We start from the raw sequence: 24510 nt of genomic DNA on the forward strand, positions 1-24510 counted from the left end.
TGGCTATTTTTACGAGATAAAATTTCAAAAAATACTGCAAATCTCAAAAAGGCTGTGATCTGCAGAAAAGCTAGAGTAAATCCAGTCATTAAATAGTAAAATAGGATTTAAATTAATAGATGCCCTTAGGGAGGAGGAAGAAACTCAACTCCAAAGAGCAAGGGAAGAAATAGCAGTTATCCTGGCCTGGATATATGCTTGCTAAAGTCTTGAGAGACACAGAGCAGAGACACAGAGGGGTCCAGCATGAAGACTAGAGCTTCAGACACTCCTTGTCCTGTTGAACTCCCATTCAGCTGCTTGGCTCAGCCCTTTGTCTGGGAGAGGCCTTCTCCATGCCGTGAGCTGTGCGAAGGAGGCATGTGGTGCTGTCCCCACGGTGCCGCTCTGAGTCGTCACCCTTTGTCTCGGAGAGGCCCTGTCCATGCTGTGAGCCACATGAGGGAGGTGTGTGGCACCATGGCCTTGGTCCAGGAGAGCCCTCTTGGTGCCATGGACTGTGTGAGTGAGGCATGTGGCACCATGGCCTTGGTCCAGGAGACCCCTCTCAGTGCCGTGGACTGTGTGAGGGAGGCGTTTGGTGCCATGGCCGCTTGCGCCTCTCCAGCCGCCGGCATCCGTCTAGGAGAGGCCCTCCGGGTGCCGCCAGCCGCGGGAGGCAGGTGCGTGGTGCTACGGCCCACGGCGCCGCGGGAGGTGCCCGAGGAGCGCAGGGCCCCTCCAGCCCGCGGGGGCGAACGGGGCCGGGGCCGGGGCCGGGGCCGGGGCCGGAGGGGCCGGGGCCGGCGCGTCACGGCCCCCGCCCCGCGGCCGCCGAGTGACAGCGGCATGTGCGGCGCGGCTATAAATGCCGGGCGGTGATTGACAGGCCGGCGGCGGCGGCAGCGGGGCAGAGGCAGAGGCAGAGGCAGCCCGGCCGCGGCCATGGGCTCGCCGCGCCGGGCGCTCGGCCAGTCCTACGCGGGCAACGGGCTGCTGTCGCCGCGCCGCCCGGGCAGCGTCGAAGGCGCCGAGGAGGCCGAGAGCGCGGCCTGGGCCTCGCGGCCCGACCGGCGCAGCTACCTGCTCAGCATCCGGCCCGAGAACAGGTGAGGGCGGCCGCGGGGGCCCGGCTGTGGCCCGCGGGCCCTGCCGGGGGCGGGCGGCGGCCCCGCTGCGGCCCGGCCCGTGGCGCCTCCGCCCGGCGGGAGTAGCCGGGGCCGGGGCCGCCGTGCCTGGGGCTTGAAGGGCCTGAACTGTGAGCCCGGCGGCTCCGGCCGCGGCTCTGCCCTGGTCCCCCCCTCCGGGGGCTCGCGGGCGGGAAGGGACAGCTCCCTCGTCTCGCCGGCGTTTAGTCATGGGAGCTTGAGTAAAACTACTGTAAGAGAGACTAAAACTAGAGAGCTGCGAGAGCTTGGGGGTGGCGGGGAGGCAGCTGGGGCGGCGGAGAGGGGCTCAAGGCCGCTGCGTTGGTGCCTGCGTCGGTGCTTCGGGCTGTGGGAAGGAGCTACTGACTGAGAACAAGATCTCAAAGGATGGTAGAGAGCCCAGACGCCTTGAGTAGTTAAAAAAGAAAGGCAGAAGAGATGGGAAATAAGGTTGAGTTGTTCAAAAATAATTTAAAGGTGAAATGGAAGTGCTGCTACCAAAGCTCTGAACTCGTAAGTAGTATTCATACTGCAGGATGGGAAAACGCTTGCTGTGGTTCTTGATTGTACTGTGGGAGAAGAGCAAGCTGGTGTGATCAGTGATTTCTTCTTCTTCTTCCCCCCCCCCCCCCCCCAAACTGTGAGGCAATACTTCAGTTTAAAACAAACTGATATGATGATTGAACTTGAAATCGTATCACAATCCAGGCGTCTCTTCTTTCTGAAGATGAATCGTCCCAGCACACAGAACTAGAAATGACGTGTCTGCAATCCGCTGGAGACTTTTTCCAAGATTAAAAAAAGCAGGAGAGGGGGAGCTGCATTGGTGTTTGGTGCTTGGGTTCTCAAAAACAATTTAGTGCTTGTTTGCTGTAGCCTGGAAGAGGAGGACTAGCTTGTCACTTCCCAGAAAGGGGATGTATTTTTGTTTTTGTTGCTGGGGCAGGGATTGTCACTGTTGTGCATCTTTCTATAACAGGGCAGGTATGTAAAGTTGACTATCTTGCTGTAAAATCCTGATGGACACTAGCTTCTGTGTCTCTTCTTACTTTGGTATACTCAAGTTAAACTCGTGAACGGGATAGTGCTCTGACTTCCCTGGCTTCATTGTAGTGAAGCTGCTTGTGTGTTATTGACACCAGGCTCTAAGCAAGAGGCCTGGTGTGTGTGTGCGCCTTATCTTATTGCCAAAAAGTATTTCTGCAATGTAGATATGGACTAAGTAGTGATGAGAACTACATTCTTGGGTTAGAAGTGCCTTTAGGCAGAAGGTCTATGGTAGCAATAAAGCTCTTCTCTCATGGGAGAAGGTGTGTTAAATACGTTGCCAGTTTAGACTGAGGTTACCAAATGCAAGAAAACATGCCAGCAAAGACAAAGGCACTGCTAATTGATTAGTCAGCCAAAATAAAGCCTACAAACTACTTAGAATTCCCTACTTCTCAACTTGTATGCTCTTAAAATGAGTGTGCCTTTTCCTTAATGATGTTTTATGAGTGATTGGCTTCCAGCATGTCAAGGATTTATGCCTCAAAGAATCTGAGATGTGAAAATAAATAAATAGGATCAAAAAAGATAAAGATGCCAACTGTGAAGTCAGATGTTCAAGCTTGAACGATGCCAAAGTTAAGTTGCTTTCAGAACCTTTGTGCTTGTACCCTATTGTGCAAGCTAATTACATACCACGGCATCTTCAGCACCAGCTAATGCTCGTATGGTGTCTACAACCAATCTGTGACTTCAGACTGTACTTAATCCAAGAGGAAATCTGTAATGGAGTGCAATACCTTCCTTGTACTGATTAAAAAGTCCTTAATAAATAAGCTGTTGAGGCCTTTTGGTTGCCTAAAGCTTGTCTCTCTCCCCCTTCCCCCCCCTCCCCCCACCAAGTATGTTCACATTGAAGCTTTAATCAGTTTGTTCATAAAGGAGGGTTCATCACTCCTTCAGGTAACATCTCCAGTGCTCCAAACTGGGTTCCCCAAATCCTGGAAACTTTGTTCATGGCCACTGAGGAAAGTGCCGAGCAATGTGGAGCTCACATGCGGCAAGTGTGACGTGTTCCGGATGTGTTGACTCTGCAGCTCAAGCACAGTAAATCCAGCCTGTGTCTGCAAGCCTCTGAGTCCTGAACATCTTGAACTTGTCATGCTAGTACTGTATGGTGGGTGAACACCTATTTCCAAGTGTGGGAGCCTTATGCTTTTGAAGACAAGGGTGTATTGCCATGTTTAATCCTCAGTAGATTCATTTTCCACAAGTTTGGCCAATCCCTTTTTCAACTTGTTTATGTACTTGGTCATCAAAGCCTATGGCAAGGCAATTTCATTTTGCCTGATAACTTCAGTGGCTGCCCCTTTCTGTTGTAAGCAGCAGTGAAAGATACTCTCTAAACAGCAAAACTGACGTTTTTCTTCTATTCATAACATAGCTTGCAGTTTCCCTGACAAAAAAGGAGGGAGTAATATAGAAAGGTCTCATTCCCTGCATGGCCCTGGATGTATCTGCAAGTGCTGAAGACTTGAGCCAGGTGCTGCGGAAATTCACAGTAAACTGTATTGTTGTCTGTGATGCAGGGTAAGGGCTCGAATGAAATGGGGCTTTTTGTCATATAATTAAATAATGCATCCTAACAGTGCTGAAAAGCAAACGAGTGGAATTGTGTAGCAAGACTTTCAGAAGGCAATTGAGTTTAATGAAATGCAGAAACATCTGGAGAGCTTCCCTGGGAGCGTTTGAAAAGCAAGATGAGTGAAATGCAGATAACATTCAGCAGTTTTCTTTAATGCAGAATGTACTTGAATTTGGTGGGTTTGAAGCTGATGGAAGCAGAAGACATAAGACACAGACACAGAATTGAAATTGGAGGCTGATGTGGTGGTTGGAAGCAAAGTGGATATTCTGCTCCGAAGAAAGTGTTTTTCAGGCTTCTCTATTGCTGTCATATATATTTATAGAGTATATTTAACTGAAGTCTTTATGTCCACTCTTTACTCTGTCTCAGAACAAAGCACTAGAAAGTGAATAGTGACACGGCAGAGGTACTTAAAGGCATGGAAATGCCTTTATGAACAGAAAATGAGATTAGGAATCCTTACTTCTGAGGAGCCTCATGGGAAAGTTTCGTCTATACAGTTGCATTAATGAACTGTGTAGAAAGAATAGCCTGGATGATCTTACTTTGTCTAATTCTGTAGGAAGAAAGGGATATTATGTAGATTGAAAGGATACTAATTTGAAAACCAGTGCGTGCTTTTTCCTGATTTTAACTTGTAGAAATTCGCCATGGTACTATGGAGGCCAAAAGATTAGAGGTATTGAAAATTGTCATATAGAGAACATCCATCCCTTATTGCAGAGAATATTGAGGATATTTACTTTTTGTGCCCTTGGGAGCTGCTCTTTAAGAAGAACGTTTCCCTTGAAACAGTTAGTTCAGTGACAGTAAGTTCCTGGCTTTCCTCTATCTTTAGTATACCCCATAATGGACAACATGAGTGGCAGGTACAGGACTTGGTGACTTGCCTCTGCCATGGCAGTTGGCGGGGTTTTTTTAAATTCTTCTGTCTCAAAGCACTCAGCTATAATTACTTCAAAGTGAGAACAAAAGCTGCCAGTCCTGTCCAGAGTCTGCCTCAGCTGCATTTGTGGCCCACGATTTCAAGATATCTCTTTTGGTACCCTTTCTGTAAGAACTCTCTGAGTTTGGAGAGTATCTAGTTCAGAGATGTAATTTTCTGTAGACTTGTGACAGAGGCTTCATCCAAGTCCTAGGCAAATTACTCTGTTGTCTTGTTATGAAACAATTTGTGCCTTTCATCTAATGCAGATGTCTGCCCTGAGGTCTTGCTAAACCATTGCCTCCCTGCTTGAATATCCTTCTGCTGTTGTAGCTTCATCTATGTGGATATTTATAGAGTATAGTGACATTGCCTCTGATCTCTTCTTGGACAACTATCTTTACTTGTGGTAGTTCAGCTCAGGAGAGTGCCTTGCAATGATATATATATATATATATATATATATATATATATATATATATATTTTTTTCCCCTAAGCATCTGGCTCTTCTGGCTAAGAACTATTCCCAATCTTGTATCTCTTGTATTGCACATAATATCAAATGAAGGTGGAAGATCTGTTACTATAATCAAGTGAGCTGAAAACACAAGAGTACCTAGTTCCTGAAAAGCATGCTTAGCTTCTTGTTCAGGGGAGTTCCCTCTTCAGTAGTTTGACATCTGTAACTTCTTATGGGACCTTGCTTTTGCCAATAAGAGGTATAAATCTCTGATAAGAAAGCAACTGAGGCATCTGAGGGAATTCAGTGTTTCTGTCTTGTCTGACCGAAGTGTCTCAAACCCTGGAAGAAGGCATGCCTGGTACTCATTCAAATGGCAGAAGTAAATGTATTAATGGGTCAGTCTCTAGTCTGTAGGCTCTCTAGGTATTGGTAGGCTATTGGTATAACTACCTGCACAGTGGTGTCCTGTTTGAATGGGACTCCTTGGCAGTTTTATGTCATGTAGTAATCCCAAGCTGCATTATCAGCTCCCTTTCTAAAGCACCCTGACTGTATCTGCTAGAGGAAGTCACATTGAACTGAGTACGGACTGATAGATCAAGGTGTGGAACTGGATAAACAGTGCTCTTTGTGTGCTTTTAAAATGCAAAAAATATATTGCAGGTGTGAATTTTGCTCTTCTCTGGAACCATCACAAATAAAGATGTTTTCCAGAGCCTGGGATCCCTTCGTGTTGCTTGGAAGGGAGTGGCATGGTCTCACATGAAATAGGCATCTCTCGTGCCACAGCAGAGGCGATTTCCAGGAGACAGGATTAAAATCTGCTCTTATCCTCACTCCGTCTCAGCTAGAGAAGGGAGGTCTCAGATGAACAAAGCTGCTGTTGTCTCGCGCTGACTCCACCTCACATTTTATAGGCCTATCCAAGGAGTGCAAAGTAGAAGAGCTGTTACAGGGACAACTATATTTTCACCTTGCTTATTTTCCAACCTATACCCACTAAGCAAAGTGAGTTCAGTGAGATATCGGAAAGATGTCAGTTTATCTGAGCATCTCATTGTACAATATTTGCCTTGCTTTCTGTTGTACTTCCTGATTCCTTGATTTCTTTCAGCTAGCTACCAGGCTAATTTGGACCGCCGAACCAGTAATACCTTAGAGTTCAGTTACACAGATCTGCATCATCTTCAGAGTGTCACAGGTTGATACAGGAACATATAACTTAATATATTTATTGTCTTCTATCCTCTCTGTTAATGAAATCTAGTTCTAAATTGTTTACATGCAGTTCGATGTTCATCTCAGCTCAAAGTGAATTACCTGCAGGAAAATGCCTTATTTCTCCAGCTGTAACATCAATTCATTCTGTGACCTTGACAAGTAAAGACTCAATACGTCCCTTTTCCAGTCTGTAAAATAACAATGTGTCTTGTACAACTCCATAGCACTCATAGCTACTCTGTCACAAGATTGCTGATAATTATTGCCACAGTATATGAAATACAAACACACTTGCTCTGTGTGTGCATGAAGTGGTTGATAAGAAGCGGGGCACACAGCAGGAAAGAAGCCTTAGGCATAACCACACGTACATGAAAGCTTCATTGTTGGCTTTTAAATTCTAAAATGGTTAGCTACGGACAGCTGAGAAAATGTTCGGAGTGGCTTGTGTTTGTCTCGAGCAGCGTTAACCTTGGAGGCGGAGAAGTTCATGTGAAATCTTATCCCTAGAAGTCTGCATGTGCAAAGCATGCCCAGTAATATCATGGATCAGAATGCCGGTAGTGGGGAGAGTCTGCAAAGGGTTGTCAGGGTGAGCCCTCTGTCCTGCTCTTAAGATGGAAGTGCTGCCCTCTTCTTGGTGGGTTCTTGATCTAAGGAGCTTTTGGCCAATAACACTTCCCTAAAAACGTAATTTAGAGTTCTCAGTCTTGCCGTCATTGACACATTTCTCTGCTTTACTTGCTGCACTGGGCAGCTAGTGTGGCTCAATCAAATTTTTATGCCGTTAAGAGCTCTGAAATGTATTATTGTCTCTGCAGCTCAAGCAGATCAAGTGCATGTGCTTGTACACGTGAGTAGGGAGCCATCGTGAAGTGTGTTTTAGTGTCTCCTAAGCCGCTGTTGACTTCCATATGAAGACGTGAGCTGGAAGGAGAAGGATTTCATTATCTGAAGGGGAAAAGAAATGAGGAAAGAGAATTTCATGCAGTGATTGCATGAGAGGGCTTAGAAAAGCTACTGGGTTTAAAATCTATATGTTTTTAAAGCAATTAACTTTTCAGCATAAGTGAGGTGGTGTACCGGCACAGGGCATCAATTGAGCAATATTTTTAGTGATTAGAAAGTGAGTGTGCATGACAGTTCTGCCTCCTACCCTTGCAGCAAGACTGAAATTCAGTAAGTGCATGGAAAAATAGGGGAAAGATTGTCTTCATTTCCAAAGAAGATTATGAATAGTTGAAGGGCTAAAAGCCATAAGAGGATGATAAACATCTGTAGAAGATTGAAAGTATCTGATGAAACAGAATTTAAAGAAGAATTAAGGGAGGTAGAAGCTATCCAGAAAAATAGTAGGGGGTATAACTCTCATGGTCCAGTGATATGGCAGTTAATAACCAGATCGGTATTTTTATGGCTAGCTCTTAACAAGCTGTGCTTCACTTCCTAGATACCCAAGGTGGGTTTCCTTCCACTGGTTTTAGACATGCTAAGAGCTGACCTCTTTGAGCTAACCAGCCAGAGCTCCCTTCCTCCAATGGAGAGAAACTAACACTTTTAGACTGTGATTTACCTGCTTTAGATGCAACACTGAGGATGAGATGAGTTGCTACCTTGATCCGTTGATTATAACAGGCCCCAAGCTTGCCCAGAGGAGACAAATCCTCTGCAGATGCTGCACTTAGTTAGCTGAATCCTGTACTCTGTACAGTAACAAATCTCTATGGAGAATTGAGGATACACTTTGAGCTTGGACTGTCAGTATCCCAAACTAGGCACACCGTTACTGGGGCATCTGGCATGCCTTGCTTGGAAGTCCCAGCTATCCAAGTTAATATATTGCTTTAGAGCCTGATGTAGATGTGTTGGTGCAGCCCTATGTGGGGATATGGTAAACTTAATTAAAATGAGGTGAAACAACAGCTGCTTGCAGGCAGGCCTGTTTTATTTGAAGCTTTTAGAATTTGATCTTCCTCTCTCTGGGTGTAAGTCTCTAATCTGTAAAAATTCTGCTTGTCTCCTTAGAATATTGAGGTTAAATTTGAATTAGTACTCGGGCTCTTTGTTTCTGTTTTTGTGTGTGTGATAATATTGAGGCCCCTCAAGAGACGATCAGTCCAATATTCAGCATTGTGTTTCAGCATGTGCAGTGAATAAAGCCTGGGTTGCGTGCTCAGCACTGAGAATTGAAAAAGTACTGAAGAGTGTTTAATTACTTGATCACTGAACAGTGTTTAATTACATGATCACATACACGAACACTAGGGAGTTGTGATACAGGCACCCTTTATTCTGGCTCTTGTCTTTTGAGTGATTTGCTTTGCAACAAAGAAAAGACTCCTTCCCATTTATCTTATGCAAGTAAGCATCATTTAAAAAAAAAAAAAAAAGCCTATGCTAGCATTCTCCAGCAAGCATTTTAGGATCTTCCTTCTTAGCTCCTCAAGTGATGTCCATGTCCTTAGTACTCCTAGAGGTCAAAAAGACAGTTTTCTTTGCCATGGCATGCAAAATGTTTGAGTCCCTTTCTTGTTGGAAAAACTGGGAGACGAGACTTATCACATCTCTGCCTGGTTAGCAGCCAGCTAGAGCTGCCCTGGGGCAGCCCAGAGCACAGGAACATTTCAGAAGGACGAAGTGCTTCAGTGCCATCATCTCCCAGGGCTGCCCAGGAAGACTGCGCTTGGGAGAGTTATGGGGAATGGGAAGCTCGGATCCTTTGGAGGGGGGTCACAGCAGGGAGAAGAGCAGCTGAAAGTGCAATTTGAGCTCTCCTAAGCTGTTAGTGTGGCTGGGAGCGACAAGGACAAGGTGGCATGCTGATCAGTAAGGCAAGTAACGCAAGGAAAGCCCTGTAAATCTGGAAGGGACTTGGTGTTCAAAGGGATGCCTCAGGTACTGGGGCTCAACTGGAAAGTCGAAGGCTGCAGGTCCTCTGTTACATTAATCTGACTTCTCCTGTGGGCCGGCACAGTGCATGCTGAGTTGGATCAGGGAGCTGATTGTCAGTCTGTTAAGGTTAGTGTTTTATTTTCCAGCCAGATAGCTCCTGATCTGCTCATCCTCTGGCTGCGTGAACACCAGTGTTGGCACTGGGGAACGATCAAGAATGTGCACCTGGGGGTGGAGAGGGTGAAGCTGCTGCCAGGAGGGCAAGTGCCACCCATGTTTGTTGGATTAAAGCAACTTCTGAGCAGCTAAGACTTCTGTATTCCCCTGTCTAAACTGTCTTTGTTTCTCTGATCTGACAGAGAAGAATTAGAGCTCTTCAGAGGTTTTGTTTTATTCCAGTAAAAGTCTCTGTGTGTGCAATTATTTAAAAAAAAAAAAAAAAACCTTAAAGGCTTGGTACTTCTTCCTGCTTTTTTTTTAGTTCTTCTAGTCGTGTGGAGACTGCCTTCACAAGTGGAAGTGCTACATGTTTGGCAGGAGCAGTTTTCAGAAAACCTCTGTGGTCATTTTTAGGACAAGACTTTGAGTCCTGCTGACTTCTGGGCTCTGTGCAACTCCCAGTCACAGAGATCTGGTCATTTCATATCTGGTCATGGAGAGAAGACCTGAAGACATGAACCTTTCTTACTTCATGCTGTCTCTTATAGCATTGTCATAAAGCACTAGAGAAGTTTGGTTGTTTCATAGTGGTCTAAAGTGAACAAGGCTGAGAAGGTTTGTACCAACATGGGCGTTTGATTTCCTACAGGGAATTCCCCAAGGATGTGTCTACACTGTGGTCACTTCTGAGGCTATATGGTGAGATTGTAGTGTAGACATGACTAATGTATATCTCGGTGTGATTAAACCATTTAGCTTGGGTACTGTTGACTAGCTAGTACCTGATTAGTTTTATGCTTCTGACTGCCGTGTAGGTGAGCTCGGGCATAGTCTAATGAACTGCTCCTCACTGCTGCAGGTCTGTGCTAAGAGGTTATTTCCTACAGCCTCCCAAGAGCTGCTGCCACAGAATGGCAATGTGGCTGTTTGGCTAGGGGCACGAACCATCCCTGGAGATGGTTCTCTGGGAGAATTGGCTGCCACTGGTAAGTAGCTCATCTGATGGGTGTCTCCAGTGTAAGTCTTGGCATTTCATTTTATTCTCTGAATTGGTTAATGTTGTGACATGTTCCTGCAAAGGAACATGTGGATCTCCTTGTCAGCGGAGAAATGAGTTTGTGGTGATCTGCACTCTTGAGTGCCATTTCATTGAACGTCTCCAAGATGAAGTTGCCTGCTTTGTGCCCAAAGCTGCAGATGGTGCATGGAAGGCTCAGGTGCTGCTTCTCGGAAACCTACTTGTATAAGTGTCCTTACATTTATTCTCTGTTGTTAATGACCATTTCATTTTTACAGCCTTTGATTACCATTTACTATGCAGCTTGCTCATCCTGGCAGTCAGCCTGAGTAAGGCAGCTGTACCTTCTTTTAATAGGAACTCTGACCTGTGCAAAACGACTCATCATTAATGCATCTCTATAATGGTTTGTTTCTTTCTGCTCCTTTCCATGCTTTTCTGTCTAATGGTTTTGTATGCTGTTTTTTGCTTAGCTTATCAAGCAGCAGATTCTCTCTCTCCAGTTTAGGAAGGTAAAACTACATTGCATTAAACTTCTCTGACCAAGCACTTTGCTGAATCTGACTGCACGTGATTAATCTGTAATGCTTTGGTACTAATTAAAGAGAGCACTGAAGTGGTGTAACGGCCTTATTGTGCATGATTGGGTCCCTAATACTTGCTTGAACTGCAGACAGCAAAGTGAGTGTTTGTCATAAATCCTGTGTCAGGTGCAAGAAATATTCATCTTTCTTAGCCAAAGGATGGGTATACACTGTTCAACTATTTCTTGATATTAAAGTGAGACTTCCATACAGAGACATATTAAAAATTAGAACATGCAACCGTGCTGAGATGCATTCAAAGAAGAAATTTTCTTCTTTCCCCACGATCCTGTGCTTTATCATGAAGATTCTCCTTCCTTTGGACTCTGCACTGAACCACGCTTGTGCAGTTGTACTTTGCCTCTAGCAAAATAGCACATTTGGAAGTCAGTTGGCGTTACTGATTTGTCGCAGAAGCGGTCAGAGGATTGACTGTGGACGGAAAGGCCTCTCCAGAATGCTCCTATAGTTCTGTGATTGTTAACCAAAAGGTAAGGAAAAGAAAATGGTGATGAAGCCGACTCTTCTCAAGTCTCCTTTTCCTGAAGATTGCTTTTGTATGGAAATCCCACTTTAATGTACAAAGGCTACTGAATTGCCAAGCCGCCTCCTCCTAGGCTGCAGGGCTTTTTCTGCAACAAAGATGCAGTTTCCAGAAGGCTCAGAGGAACAGTGGCTGCCACCTTGTATCAGATTTCCTGAATGCTCTGAATTACTGATTTAGAAAGCAATTTGAATTGGACAAGTCTTGTTGCTGCTGGAATAAGTCAACTGGGAACTGCACAGTGCTGCAGTATCTAAAACCTGTCTGTGATTAATACAATGGTTTCTTTGAAAGTTTAAATTGACCTTCCAAGATTTTCTGCCAAGTGCATGGAGTATATTGGGCAAGTCTTGTCTGATTCATCTGCTGTACCTGCAGAGTCCCCAGCTTCTGGTGACACTGCTTTCCAAAAGCATTCAGTAGCCTTTGCTGTATTTCACCCAACTCTGGGGTTTGCTCTGAATAGACTAGACTTATTCCTGGTGCTGCCTGCTGATATCAGTGGCATGGTACTGGGGTTAAATTTTGGTTCTGAGTGTAACTATGTGTGTGCATCACTTTTTTTTTTCTTTTTGATAAGATGCTGATCATGCTGTTCTCTTGCTGGAATATGAAATGTTAATTGATGCTTGGGAAGTGCTAACTTCACTATGTGGATCTAAAAGGCATTTACTGGTTGGGCGCTGGGAATCTGTATCAAGTGGGCCATCAAAACCCCACCAGTAACTGCCTTGGCAACGGATTGTCTGCCTTGCTCTTTGGAAATGGGAGGTTTTTTCTCCTGGTTTTGGAGTATGGAAAGATTTCTTTGATTTGAAACAGCTGTTGGCTTCCACAGCCCTCTGCTGGCCCTGTGGTTGTGTGGGGAGTTGCTTGGCAGGACCAGTCTCCTGGGGACCATTGACTTCCACAGAACGGTGTCTAAGCTGTGGCATCTGCTTTTTACCCTCTGCCCCATGTGTGCGTTTGGATTAGATGGTGTTTATAACCCTTGCTCAGTAGATGAGGCAAGTTTGCAACAGCCCTAGCTGCTCTCCCCTTTCCTTATCGTTACCCGACGAAAATGGGTGCCGAGGAGCTCGGTGAGGCTCACGCTGCGTCCCAGTTGTTTGTCACCCAGGGATTTAATCTCCCTGGCTCTCTTACAAACTGAGGCTAGCAGGAAGCCAGAGTGAAAATCATAGCACTGCACTCTTCAGGTAAGTCTTCTGGGGAGGGGAATGAAACAAGTAGCTTCTGTGCCTGGAGCGATTCTGGTGCCTTTCAGTCTTGTCTGAAATTCAGTCCCTGCTGCGGTGCCTGTCAGTGCACCTGACCTGGCTGCATTCATGCAGAGAAGTGTGTTTTTTTTCCCCAGACAAGTCTGCTTTCTGAGCAGGTACAGCATGAGTAACAGCAGTGCCAGCATCCTGCCTGTGAGTTGGGGGCTGCTTTGAGGCAGGGGTCCTCCTTGTAGAGCACTCACTATGTGCTAGGAGCCCTTCTGCTCATAGTGGAGCTGTGTCAGGAATGGTTTGGGAGCTTGTTCCGTCTCTTGCATGTCTCTAGGAACTGATCATTTGTTCAAGGAATATGTCTTTCACTGCTGATAACGGTGTAAGTAGAGCTGCCAGCTACCAGTTCTCTGGCAATTCTTGCTATTTCTTTGAAGGTCCTAGCACTTGAGACCTTGGGTTCATCTCCTAGTATAAACATTAGCTTTTTAATTGCAGAGAGAAACCTGAAGAGAGGTTGCTCTCCACTTCCAAGGGCTCCAGAGCATTATCCAAATAAAGACCCAACTGGGAGATAAATCCTTTTTTTCTCAGATAAAGTCAAGGTCTTCTGGGGCCTTTCTTGGTGTCACTTTTCTGTCTATCAGGGTTGGCAGTGCTGCATGAATACAGTGATTTAGTGCTATCCTTGAATAGTACTTAAATGACTGGGAAATCTAAGATCCATTTTATGAACTTCCGAGACAGTACTGGCTACTTGGATAGTTCTGGCTGATATCCTGGCCTGAACTTCAGGGTCAGTGCATGAACTTGTGGTGCATGTGGCCCGTAATACCTACATGCAACAGCAAGCAGTGAACTGCTGTCAGCTTCAGATATAGCTCCTAAACTCAGGAAGCCAGGTGTAAGCCAGGCTCCCAAGTATCCTTCAGTGAGCTGTCCCCAAAGCAGGGAACACTTTGAATTCAAAACTTATAGAGAAGGCCGTGTGTTAAGGAGCCATATTTAGTTCACACTTGGCCTGAAATCCTAATATAAATTTTTCACAAATAAAATCCCAGTGAATGGAACAATGCATGAAACACTTGTAGTGCAGTACCAGGAATGTGAAAGTGAAGCTGACTTTTAGTGTCATAAAACAAGACTGCAAACTGATTAAAGAAATGCTCAAGTGTAATCTGGAATTAAATTGCTCTTGACAATTATTTCTGATAGCATTATAAACAAAGGGGATGTCTCCCAAGTGTCACTTTAAATTGACAGTGTCATTTTAGGAGTGAGTCAAGTACCATCCCACTGCACTGGACTTGTGAACAACCTAATGTTGGGATGGTGGGAGGGAAGAAGGGCATTTAAAACAAGAATGCTTGACCATCGGGAGCAGCACAGACAGGTCTTTGAGATCAGATAGAAAGGAAGGGGACCCTTTGATTTCTTTCTAGGTCCTTCATCTCTAAGAAATACTTCTTGAATCTTCCAGGAGCACCTTCTGCGCAATCATTTCTCAGCTGACGGAGGAAACCCAGCCACTATTTGAAACCACTATCAAATCCCGTTCTGTGTCCGAGGATTCTGATGCTAAATTCACGTGCATAGTGACAGGTAACTGTCTTCAGTGAATTACCTGGTCCTGCCTCACTTGCCGGACTTGCGCTAATAAAACTCTCTAGCAAGGGATAGACAACACACAATTCCACTGTTGTCAGACTGCCAAGTAAAGGTTCAGCAATTGCATGATGATTTCAGCTTTAATTTAAAAGAGGGGGGAAAAAGCACTTGAGACTCTAGGAAGCAGCGGTATAACCTAATGTCTCAAAAAACAGATTTAAGAACTGAAAATGGAAAATGCTAATCGCTACTTGGGCTTGTAACAATTTATTGTCCTCCTCTAATCTCTGCTCCTTCTCTAATCATGGACTCCGTAACTTGGGAATGTGCAGCTTTGAAGACTAAAGCTATCATATTGGAGCCAACTTTAGCTCTCATTGGCTGTAAGTGGCTAGAGCACAGCTGGGGTTGCACATCGGTGATAGATCTGAATATCTGAACATCTGAAATAAAGACCAGTTTCTGCCCAGTGTGCTAAAAATGTAACCTTGAGCAGGAAGGGGGAGGCTGAAGAAGGGGGTTCGTACTAAGCCATTGTAGTGATGTGGCATGGTAGTGTTGATGTAAGGGCAAGCAACTCCTTTGCCCATGGACTTTTGTTTTTTAAGTATAGAGACTCTAAAGCTTCTTTTTTGTAGTACCTCTCTGTTTAAGACACTGTCGGTCCTTCCTGATGTTGCACAGGATATCTATTCCAGCAGGCTACTTTGTGAGAGATGTTAGGCAAGTCTAAGTTTTGGAAGGAGGAGGGTATCTCCAGTGAAACTCTGCCACAATTATCAAGCCCTTCCTATGATTCAGGAAATCTAGTATGCCATTGGAAATATGCTGTAAATGAGTTACGTGCTAACGACAGCAGGCTGAAGCCCTTCTGTGGGAGCTGCCAACTTTAAATTCTTGGCTCTTCCCATATAGGCTCACTTGTCAGAGGTCAGACTTTCTGATCTTGTAGGGGTGCCACTGGTGTATTGAGTTCACTGACTGCTTAACTTCAACAGATCACTTCCCTATTCCTAGAGCAAAACTGGACTGCTAGGGAGATGCTGCCAAGCCATGCTGTTCGGCCCTTCATTAGAAGGGCTCAGACAGTTCAAGTTATTTAAATGGAAAAGCTTTTTATATATTGCACAGTAGTGTGGAACTCACCAGCACTGTGTATTGTGCAAGCCAAGAGTCTCGGAGGTCAAAAAAATGACTCATGTTTAGATATGTTGGAAAATCCTGAGCAACAGCAGATACAGTTCTGTCTCTTCTACCTCCCCTTGCCTGAAAGTGTAGAAATGACTCAAACCCAGAGCTTCCCTCAAAGGCATGTGATGGCACTGCTCTCTCTCCCAGGATTTCTTGCCCCTTTCAAAGCACCTAGTCCTGGCTTCTCATGCTGGCTTAAGTCTCTGCTGACTGCCCCTTGGGGTCAACAGTTCCTTCTAACAAATGTCATATCTTCCAAAGTCCAGATGAAACCATCAGGTCCATGTGGGCTGTGTCAGTGCAAGAGGCCCGTGCATGTAGATGAGCTCCAGTTCATAGTTAGACTGGAAGGTAGCAGATGGGGGAAGGAAGCACCCCGCATATGCAACTCTAAAATGCTGTGTTTGCTCTTAAGAGGAGATGGGAGAGATACTTCAGTATCTGATGCAAGGCATCCTTGGCAGTAGGAAGTAAAAGCCATTTCTGTGTCCTCTCCAGTACCTCTCCCTGGAAAAGCTGGAGAAACTCTTCACTGTACATTGTACAGGAGACATGTTGCCAAGGATTAACCACCTCTGCTTGTACCAAATTGAAGTATCAGCTCCTAGAGATGGATATGGTCTCTGTCTGGTCTGTCGCCCTTCCTGCACTCCAGCCCTTGCTCTTGGCAGGCAGGAGGCTGTCTTCCAGCTTTGGGTGACCTGCTGGTGCTGTGTGGCACATTGTAATTTCTTACTCCATCAAGTGCGAAACCTGACCTCATACTGGTCTCACCTTTTAAGGTGAAGGAAAATGTCAAATTAACATCTTCATCCTGTTGCAATATTTTACACCAGTAAACTGAACTAGAGGAAGTTTTTATGTACTTTAAGTAAATAGACCCACAAAACTAGAATTTTGATGGAAAAGTCCTTAAAACCTGTGCCCTGTGATCAGTTTGAGAATCTCTTGCATATGGTCTTGTGGACTCTCCTAGGAGCTTGGGATCTCTTTGGGAGAGAGGGTCATGAGGTGGAAAGCTAGCTCCAGCTGCAAAATCTAATCAGTAGTTCAGCTATCCCCCTCTGCCATGATTTTTACATTCAACTGGAAGATATTACAGAGAGAAAGGAAGTGCATCCCTGGCCAGTGACCAGGGGGGAACCAGCATGTGTCCCAATGTTGTGGCTTGGGTCCAAGGACACTTTGGTTCATAGACTTATAGGATGCAAAGGGTAGACTGTCAGCTGCTGCTGTTGTGACTCTCAGGCCCCAAATACACGTACATGACCTACAAGGACATTTTAATGTCTTCCGCTTCTTGATTGATAATGACAGTTATGTGCAGTCCCACCTCTGTGAATCAGTGACTTGCTGGTCGCTTCTTAGGAAGGCAGCAAGATGCAAATGTTTGAAGAGCCAACCTCCAGAATGTGTGCTGGGTGCTGCAGACGAAATGTCTGTGAGGCAGACTTCCTAAGCTCTTGGAGTGGTCACACAAGCCCTCCTTTCCTCCTGTTGTCTAGTTCTTCGACACTGCCCGCCTGCTACTGGTGTCCCTAATATGTCTGATTTGATTATTTCTGGTCAAATTCTGCATCAGTTATGGCACCTTTTCCTTTTTGGACAAATTCCTTCAGCCTGGGGGAGGAGGGTTGGGGGTAAAGTGAGTGGCCTGTGTAGCGGGTGAGGGCCTGAATGTCAGAAAAAATGCATGCGACAGGTCAATGGAGGGAGTTGGAAATGGAGGAGGGGAGGTTCAAGAGAGCTGGCTGGTGGGAGCCTGGGATGCCTGGGCTCAGGGTGAGGAGGGCGAGTGAGAGGAAGGGGAGTGTTGCTTGCATGCCCGGAGCATGGAGAGTTAGACTGTTGTTGGTGAATCCTAGTTCCCCCCCATCCGCATTACTGGAAGTCTCCATGTCTTTGGTAGGGGCAATGGGGGCTTCGATCCTGAAAGCTGGAAAGGAACAGATCTTACCATGACTCTTCCTTCCCCAACCTGCCTGCAGCCTCCACTCCACATAGCTTGTGTACAGCAGAAATGGAAAACCAAGGAAATCTGTGTGATTGTTTCTAAACTTCCATTTTGCTAAGTTTCAAAAGCCCAACTTCTACCTCCTGCCTGATAAAATCAAAAAAGCTGCTTTAAACAGAGTTTCTGTGGGTGATTTTGGGTGGCTATTGCAAGAATTTGTTTTGCATAAGGTCACAAAAACTTTGAAGGCTTCTCAGACTTTAACAGCTTGAGGAGAAAGACTATTTGATCTAAACTCAGCAATTTCTCCATGGAAAAATCCCTGCTCAGAAAAGTCTCTCTGGCCCTGCGGTGCAGCAGAGGACAGTGCCTGACCCTCACACTGGAGTAATGCCTCTGGAAGACATACTTCCCAAAAGCTTTTGCCGGACCTGAAGACACATAGGGAACGTGGCGGTAGCCTGCCCTCCTCCCCAGGAATGCAAGGCACCACTCTGTCTGTAAATGTGGGGCACTTGCTGATGAATGTAGGAGACCAGCTGCTGGCAAATCCCTCTCTGCACCAGCTGCACGGGGGGTCTGCAGGAGTGACAGGTTTCAGAAGGACAAGTGCCCAATTTATGAATGGCCACTGTGCTTGCAATGTGCTTCCGTTACGTCCAGACATCCAGCGCCTTGTAGCATGGTGGTGCCTGGAGACTGTGCCCTAAGCTCAGCTGCCTGGTCCCACCAACTCGCTTGAAAGCAGCTGATCATGGCAGCCATTAAGCTGGGGATGTTCCAGCCGCTAGCCGGCCCTGACAGCGCTGTGTGCCTACTGGGAGTTAAGCCTGTCTCCAAACTGGAGGAATTTATTAGCGAGGTGGCCTGCAGATAAATGCCTGAGCCTGCAAGGCGAGCGGCAGCTCCCCTCCCTGCGGCAAGCCTCCTCCGTGCTCAGGCATCTCTCTGGCCCCTGCTTGGCTCTGGTTACAGCGCCTGGGGAGGGGCGGCTGGCCTTTGAAGGCACAGGAACGCTGCAGGGCAACTGCTGTTTCTAAGTTCTGACCAGGCTGTGTGCAGAGGCGGGGGAAGCCTTTCCCTGGCCCTCTGTGTGCAGGTTTCAAGCCTGTGCTTGCCTGTAGCTCCCTTTTGCTGCAGGCTGGAGCTTGCAGCAGGGGCTAGTCTCTGAGCTGGTGCCGCATTAGACCCTGGTAGGAGGCAGGTAGCCTCATGGACACAAGTGCAACGAGCAATAGAGAGTTTAAGCTTAACAGCAGGAAAAGCCTTTCATCAAGGCACTGCACAGCTATAGAAATTACAGTTCTCTCTGGCAGATGTCAGCTAGGAATGGCAATCATCTGTAGAGGCCATGGGGGGACATCACAGGGCTTCTTGGAAATGATACGCTTGCAGTTCCTAGAATGAATTGCAGTGATGGCTGTTCACAGGATATTAGGAAAATCTACCTACCAGTTAGCTGTGTTAATGACCATGGAGGCCTCCTGAAGGTCACGTGTGCAGAGCGGCACTTGGGAAGGGCAGGATTGCTCTGGACGAAATGCAAGTTGCGGATGGAAATTGTTTTGTTCCTAGTGCCTAGAACAGAAAAAAACAGCCAGAGGCTCATTCAGCCCAGAGTCCTGCTGCTAAGTATAGTCAGTAGGTAATGCTTAAGGAAAACAGAAGCAACAGGATCAATCTATAGTGATCCTTTCTCTGGGATACTCTCATGGCTTTCTCCAATTAGCAATTTAGGGCTTATTCCTCTCAGCCACAAGTGTCTGGCGGTTTTGCACTTGTTCTAAAGCCACAAGGAAGACCAGTGCTATTTGCGGAGTGTAGGACGAGAGCCTCACTTCTATCCAGACCAGAGTTGCCAATGGCAGCAGTGCAGAAGTGAATGAGAGAGCAAAGGATGTGAGAGGTACGGGCAGCAAGGATGGAGAAGGTATACGTCAGAGGCAATGCAGAGTAAGGGACCTCAGTGAGGAAACGTGGAGGACAGAGCCAAATCTAGAGGACTGTCTGGGCTATGGGGATGACTGTCCGCTACATCTGAGAGAAGAGCAGGACAGGAAAAGTTATCTGAGCCTGTGTCCCCAGCCCTGTCTGATTACAGCGGAATAAGTCCAAGCATGTAAGGGGGCAGGGACCAGAAGTGCAGACAGGAGAGAAAACCAAATGACACATAGGGAGGAGGTTTGGTATGTGCTGCTTTTGCTCTTTCTGGTCAAAGGCATTCTGAATCAGCCAAAATCAGGGCTAATTCTTGCTGATGAGTCTTTGCTCCCTGTCCTCTCACTCCTGCTACAGGGCCTTCTTCAAGGAAATAGATGTAAGCTGGACTTGGGCGTTGCTGCAGGTTGCCAGTGTCTCTGCCTGGTGCAAATAGGAGACTCCTCACTATGGAGATTAAAAGGGTCCCAGCCAACCTTGAAATCTGTGGATGGGCAACTGGGAAATATCCAGATTAGTTAGTGCCCTGTCCCTGCCTTCTCTGAACTTGTGAGCCATCGGATCTGGACATTTTGGATATTCCCAGATAGCCATTGCTGGATCATATCCAGCACAGCCCATGAATCCAACCACTGTTCCCACCGTCTTCAGGGGTGTTGGGACTGGCAGGGGGACTTTGGAGGCTGGAGGTGCCAGCCTCCCTCATTCGGCAGCACATAAAGTCAGTAGGGGCATTTGCAGGAAATAAGCTTCAGGTTCCTACCTTGGGCTTTGAACAACTGTTGAACACATTTATTTAAGTTGGGGTATGACGTGATCATTGAAACTTGTATCCCATGCCCTTAGGGTCAGCTTGTCTGTACTGGGAGCCCTGTCTGAAATACAGGAATGAATGGTGGGCTGCTTGCTCGAACAGTTTTCAACCTGAAAAACAGGCAACTTTTATTCTGAGTTAGAGCTGCTGTCAATGAGAGATGAGTACTGTGGCTAGCTCTGGTCAGTATGTGGCATCCTGGTGATCCACTGCCACCTATGATGGGGGAGGATGTGGCTGTATGCCTGGCACACTGGCCAAGCAGTCACACACGTCATGATGTCATTCTACTGAAAAGGGAGGTGACATCTGTTGTCAAGTGACATTTGTAGGACACCAAGCTGGCTGTGATGCAATCAAGGTTGCTTCTGTTCAGTGGAAACTTTTGGATCAGTTTACAGACTGACACTTAGTGAAATGTTGTTAGCTCCACAGAGGGGTGAATGCCTGTTTTCTAACCTTAGCCTTAATCTCATCAAAACATGCCTCTTCATATAAAAGTGACAGTGTGCTCACCTTCTGCTTCCAGCCAGTGTTACAGGAGATGATCGTGTGATCCACTGTCCTCTGTTCAGGAATGAAGTGCTGAGATTTTTTTCTCAAAAATAGTCCTATTCCTAGTAGTGATAAAAGATTTGGATAAGCGCATCTTGTTTCCACTCACAATACTTTTAGGTTGTGTAATTTAAGTAATGGAATGAGCCCAGAATAACATATATGCTATTCTGCCAGAGTGTTTCCTTTTGCTATTGATTCCTTATCCTTGCAAGACCAAACTTACTGTGCTGTTGGTTTTAATGTTCCACGCACTGACATACTGCTTCCTCTGCAGGATACCCACAGCCAGAAGTGACCTGGTATAAGGATGATGAAGAGATGGACCGCTACTGTGGTTTACCCAAGTATGAGATTTTCCGTCATGGAAATCGCCACACCCTGCAGCTGTATAAGTGAGTAAAAAAGCTAGAGAGTAGTGGATTTGCTGATGGGAGCTGTGAGTGTGTTTTCCTTACTTGGAGAAGTTGGCTGTCAGCAGTGTTCTCCCCCCAGGGCCAGTGCTGGCTCCTCATGCTCCCCATTGCCATGTTCCCAGCTGTCCCTTCCCCTTCAGCTCTTTGCTCAGATGACTCCCACATCACATCAGTATGAGATCCATTATTGCATCCAAGGATAGCCACCATGCTGGAAGCAAGAGGACTTCCAATGGTGGTAGCAGTGTGTCATCAGTGATGAGACAGGAGGAGAGTGCTAGGACTGAGAGAAACTGAGAGAAGGGAAAGCAGTGACTCCACCCAGGATGATGATCCAGGAGATTGGGCAAGATAAGGACAAAAACAGTCCATAGGAATGTCATGAGCATCAGAAAGGGTGAAAGAGGGGAAAGGGCTGCAAACCTGTCCCAGGTCCCAGGAGCACCTTTCCTAGCTTTCACCATGAGGTCAGGGAAGGAAAATGCTGCTTCAGTGCTCCACTGACAGAGTCAAGGGCCTCCATTATGCAGACGAGACTGTCAGCTTCTTTTAACTTTGAATGAAGGCTGCATTTCTGGGAAACCAAGCACACTATGTCCCCAGCAAGCAGAGACCTATTGCAGTTTGTGTCCTGGATTCTGGATGTCAGAGAGAGATGATGCTCTCTGAAAGTGCAGGCTATTGGTATTGCTGATAGCCCTGTGATCCTTGCAATTCTAGTTTGGGTTTTTCTGCCATCCCAGGCATGCTCCAGGTTTCTGTGAGTGGCAAGCTGACCTGTTACAGGAGCAGGGAGCTCCTCGGGCCAGGAGTCCTGTAGGGGTGAAGGTGGAAGTGGTGTGCATGTGCATGTATCTGTGAAGCAGGGTGGGAAGGCTTTGGCCAGGCAGCAGGATGGAGTAAAAACAGAAATGTAAGAATCAAACTTAGGCAGTGGAAAGCTGAGAGGAGAAGGTCTTACAGAGGGATGTGGCTGACAACAGTGAAAATGCCTGGTGCTAGCTGTTCCTCTTTCATCACAGCCCTCTGCTGTCAGTGTTACAGCCCCGGGGGAACTGAGCACTGATTTACGTCCATCTTGCTTATCTGTTAGTGCTGAGAACAAGCAGAGGCCTGTGAGGGAGGCCAGTCCCAGCCGCAGGTCTCCAGATCTACTGCAGGCACCTCAGGGCAATACCTTCATCTTCTGGCCCCTCTCAAGCAAGAAGGGTGAGAGCATGCATGTGTGTGTGTGCAGCTGTAGTGCCTTGGGGAGGAAAGGTTGGTCTCATGCAGAGTTTTTGGTTTCCAGGTGCAGAGAGGAAGATGCAGGCATTTACCAGGCCTCAGCTAGAAATAACAAAGGCATTGTATCATGCTCTGGTGTGCTGGAAGTGGGAACCATGACGGAGTTCAAAATCCATCAGAAGTGGTTTGCCAAAATTAAGAGAAAAGCTGAGGAAAAACTGCGAGAGATAGAACAGGGCAAGAAACGAGGGAAAGAAAATGTGGAGGTGGAGAAGTTGCAGAGGATGAGCCCCGATCGGCTCCAGAGAAAGCGGAGGCTGACTAGGGATCTGAATTTCCGGTCAGGAACCTCCTCATGGGAGAAAGAGGATGCGGCAAAAGTACATGTTGCTGATTCTCAGTCCAGATTGCATGAGGATATTGCTGAGCCAAAGGAACCATCTGTAAATGCAATGACTGGCTTTTCAAACAAATTGATAACGCCTTTGAAAGCAGAAGTGACCGCCAATGGAGATGTCTCTCTGGAAAGTGGGGAGGAGAATGGGAACAGCTTTCTTGCATACATCTATGAGACAGTGGAGGACCTAAAAGCCAAGCCCACGGCCAAAGACTCTGCTGCTAAAAAGAAAAAGAAGGTGGTGGAACCTCCAGCAGCAAAACAGGAAGTGTCAAAGAAAGAAGAAAGTGGAAGAGAGAAGGTGAACCCCTCATCAAATCCAAGGTTTGCCCCTCCTGTCCCCTCACGCAGGAACACACGTTTGAGGGTAGCAAGTGATCAAGAGGTGGAAAATATTCCAAAAATCAAAGAATCTGGAAAACCTATGAATCAGGACACTAAAACTAATGCGTATCAACAGGGCTTGCCACCTTCCAAGGGTGACATGCACTTCTCTTTGAAAGAGATGTATTTCAATAATCAAATGAAACCCGCAGTGGGAAAGGAAGAGGCAGGAGCTACAGAAGCTGTGAACGAGACTGTGCTGCAGCCCATGGGCACCAGCAGACAGGCAGAGAGTACTTCATCTCCCTCAAAAGTGTCAAAGGCAGGACATGCCTCATCTGAGGGACAGAAAGGCCAGCATAAAGAACTGAAGTTGGAGGGAAACAAAGCCGCTGATCTGCAGGTAACTAGACCAGATAGTAGCCAACAGGGGGGGTTGCGACAAGAAAATATTTGTGCCATGTGTTTGCGTTGGCTGTGCTGCCAACCCTGGGAGGCTACGTGCTCCTCAAGGGAGCTGCTGCCGAGACTTCGGAGATCTCCTCTGGCAAAAGCACCCCCAAAAAAAGGCTTGCTGGGCTCTGTGTGCCTGAACAGCAGAGCTTCCAACTGAACACCCCATCTCTGAATAAATGTCAAACGAGGTGGTGAGGGGAGATGTACGTCAGGGCCCTTCAGCTGAACAGCTGGTCTTCGAGCGGCCTGGGGGGTGCTGTAAGCTCTTCTGTTTAATCAGCAGGCTGACCTCATGCAAAATGTTTCCAAATCAGTTAAGCAGCAAGCACTGAATGGCTATTTATAGCTGGGGGTGGATGCCTTATGCGTACGACACGCAGCGAGACTGATGACATCTGTTCAGTTTAGCATTTGAGCCTGAGCTTCAGCCTGATGCACTTAATGAGCCCCCCATGCAAATGAGTGTAGCATGCCAGGTATGCCATGTGAGCACCGGTAGGCAGGGCTTTGAATTTTGTTTACAGTTCAACATGTATACAGTAGATCTGGGCTTTTTTTTTTTTTGGCCCTTCAACTGTTGGAAAAAGGCTGCTGCAAGACTCACTGTGGGGATGCAGAGCCAGAGTGCTGCACCTGCTCCTGACTCTCACTGCATCTTTTCATCAATGTCTATTTTTGTCACTTAACCTGAAGCATTTTCCATGAAAATACTAGACTGGAAGCTACCAGTCTTTCTGCCCCTCCCACCTCTTCTTTTTCCTTTTTTCTTTTTGTTAATGACCCCTGCTGTGGTAAAGGATTCTCCGAGTCTGATTTGCAGGTGCTGTCAGGATTTGGCATTTGAACG

The 24510-nt window shown here is 46.6% G+C and overlaps 1 protein-coding gene across 1 annotated transcript in view; it reads left to right on the forward strand.

The window, feature by feature from the left end:
* The first annotated feature begins 924 nt into the window (after positions 1-924).
* Positions 925-24510, forward strand: part of ALPK3 (alpha kinase 3) — a 36147-nt gene continuing 12561 nt past the window's right edge. Inside the window, exons 1-5 of the mRNA XM_067305811.1 lie at positions 925-1088; positions 10915-10953; positions 14264-14385; positions 21121-21238; positions 22551-23610. Of these exons, the coding sequence (XP_067161912.1) occupies positions 925-1088; positions 10915-10953; positions 14264-14385; positions 21121-21238; positions 22551-23610 (1503 nt within the window). The remainder of the gene's footprint in view (positions 1089-10914; positions 10954-14263; positions 14386-21120; positions 21239-22550; positions 23611-24510) is intronic.

Source organism: Apteryx mantelli, chromosome 15 (genome assembly GCF_036417845.1).
Source record: "Apteryx mantelli isolate bAptMan1 chromosome 15, bAptMan1.hap1, whole genome shotgun sequence".
Classification (NCBI taxonomy): Eukaryota; Metazoa; Chordata; class Aves; order Apterygiformes; family Apterygidae; genus Apteryx; species Apteryx mantelli.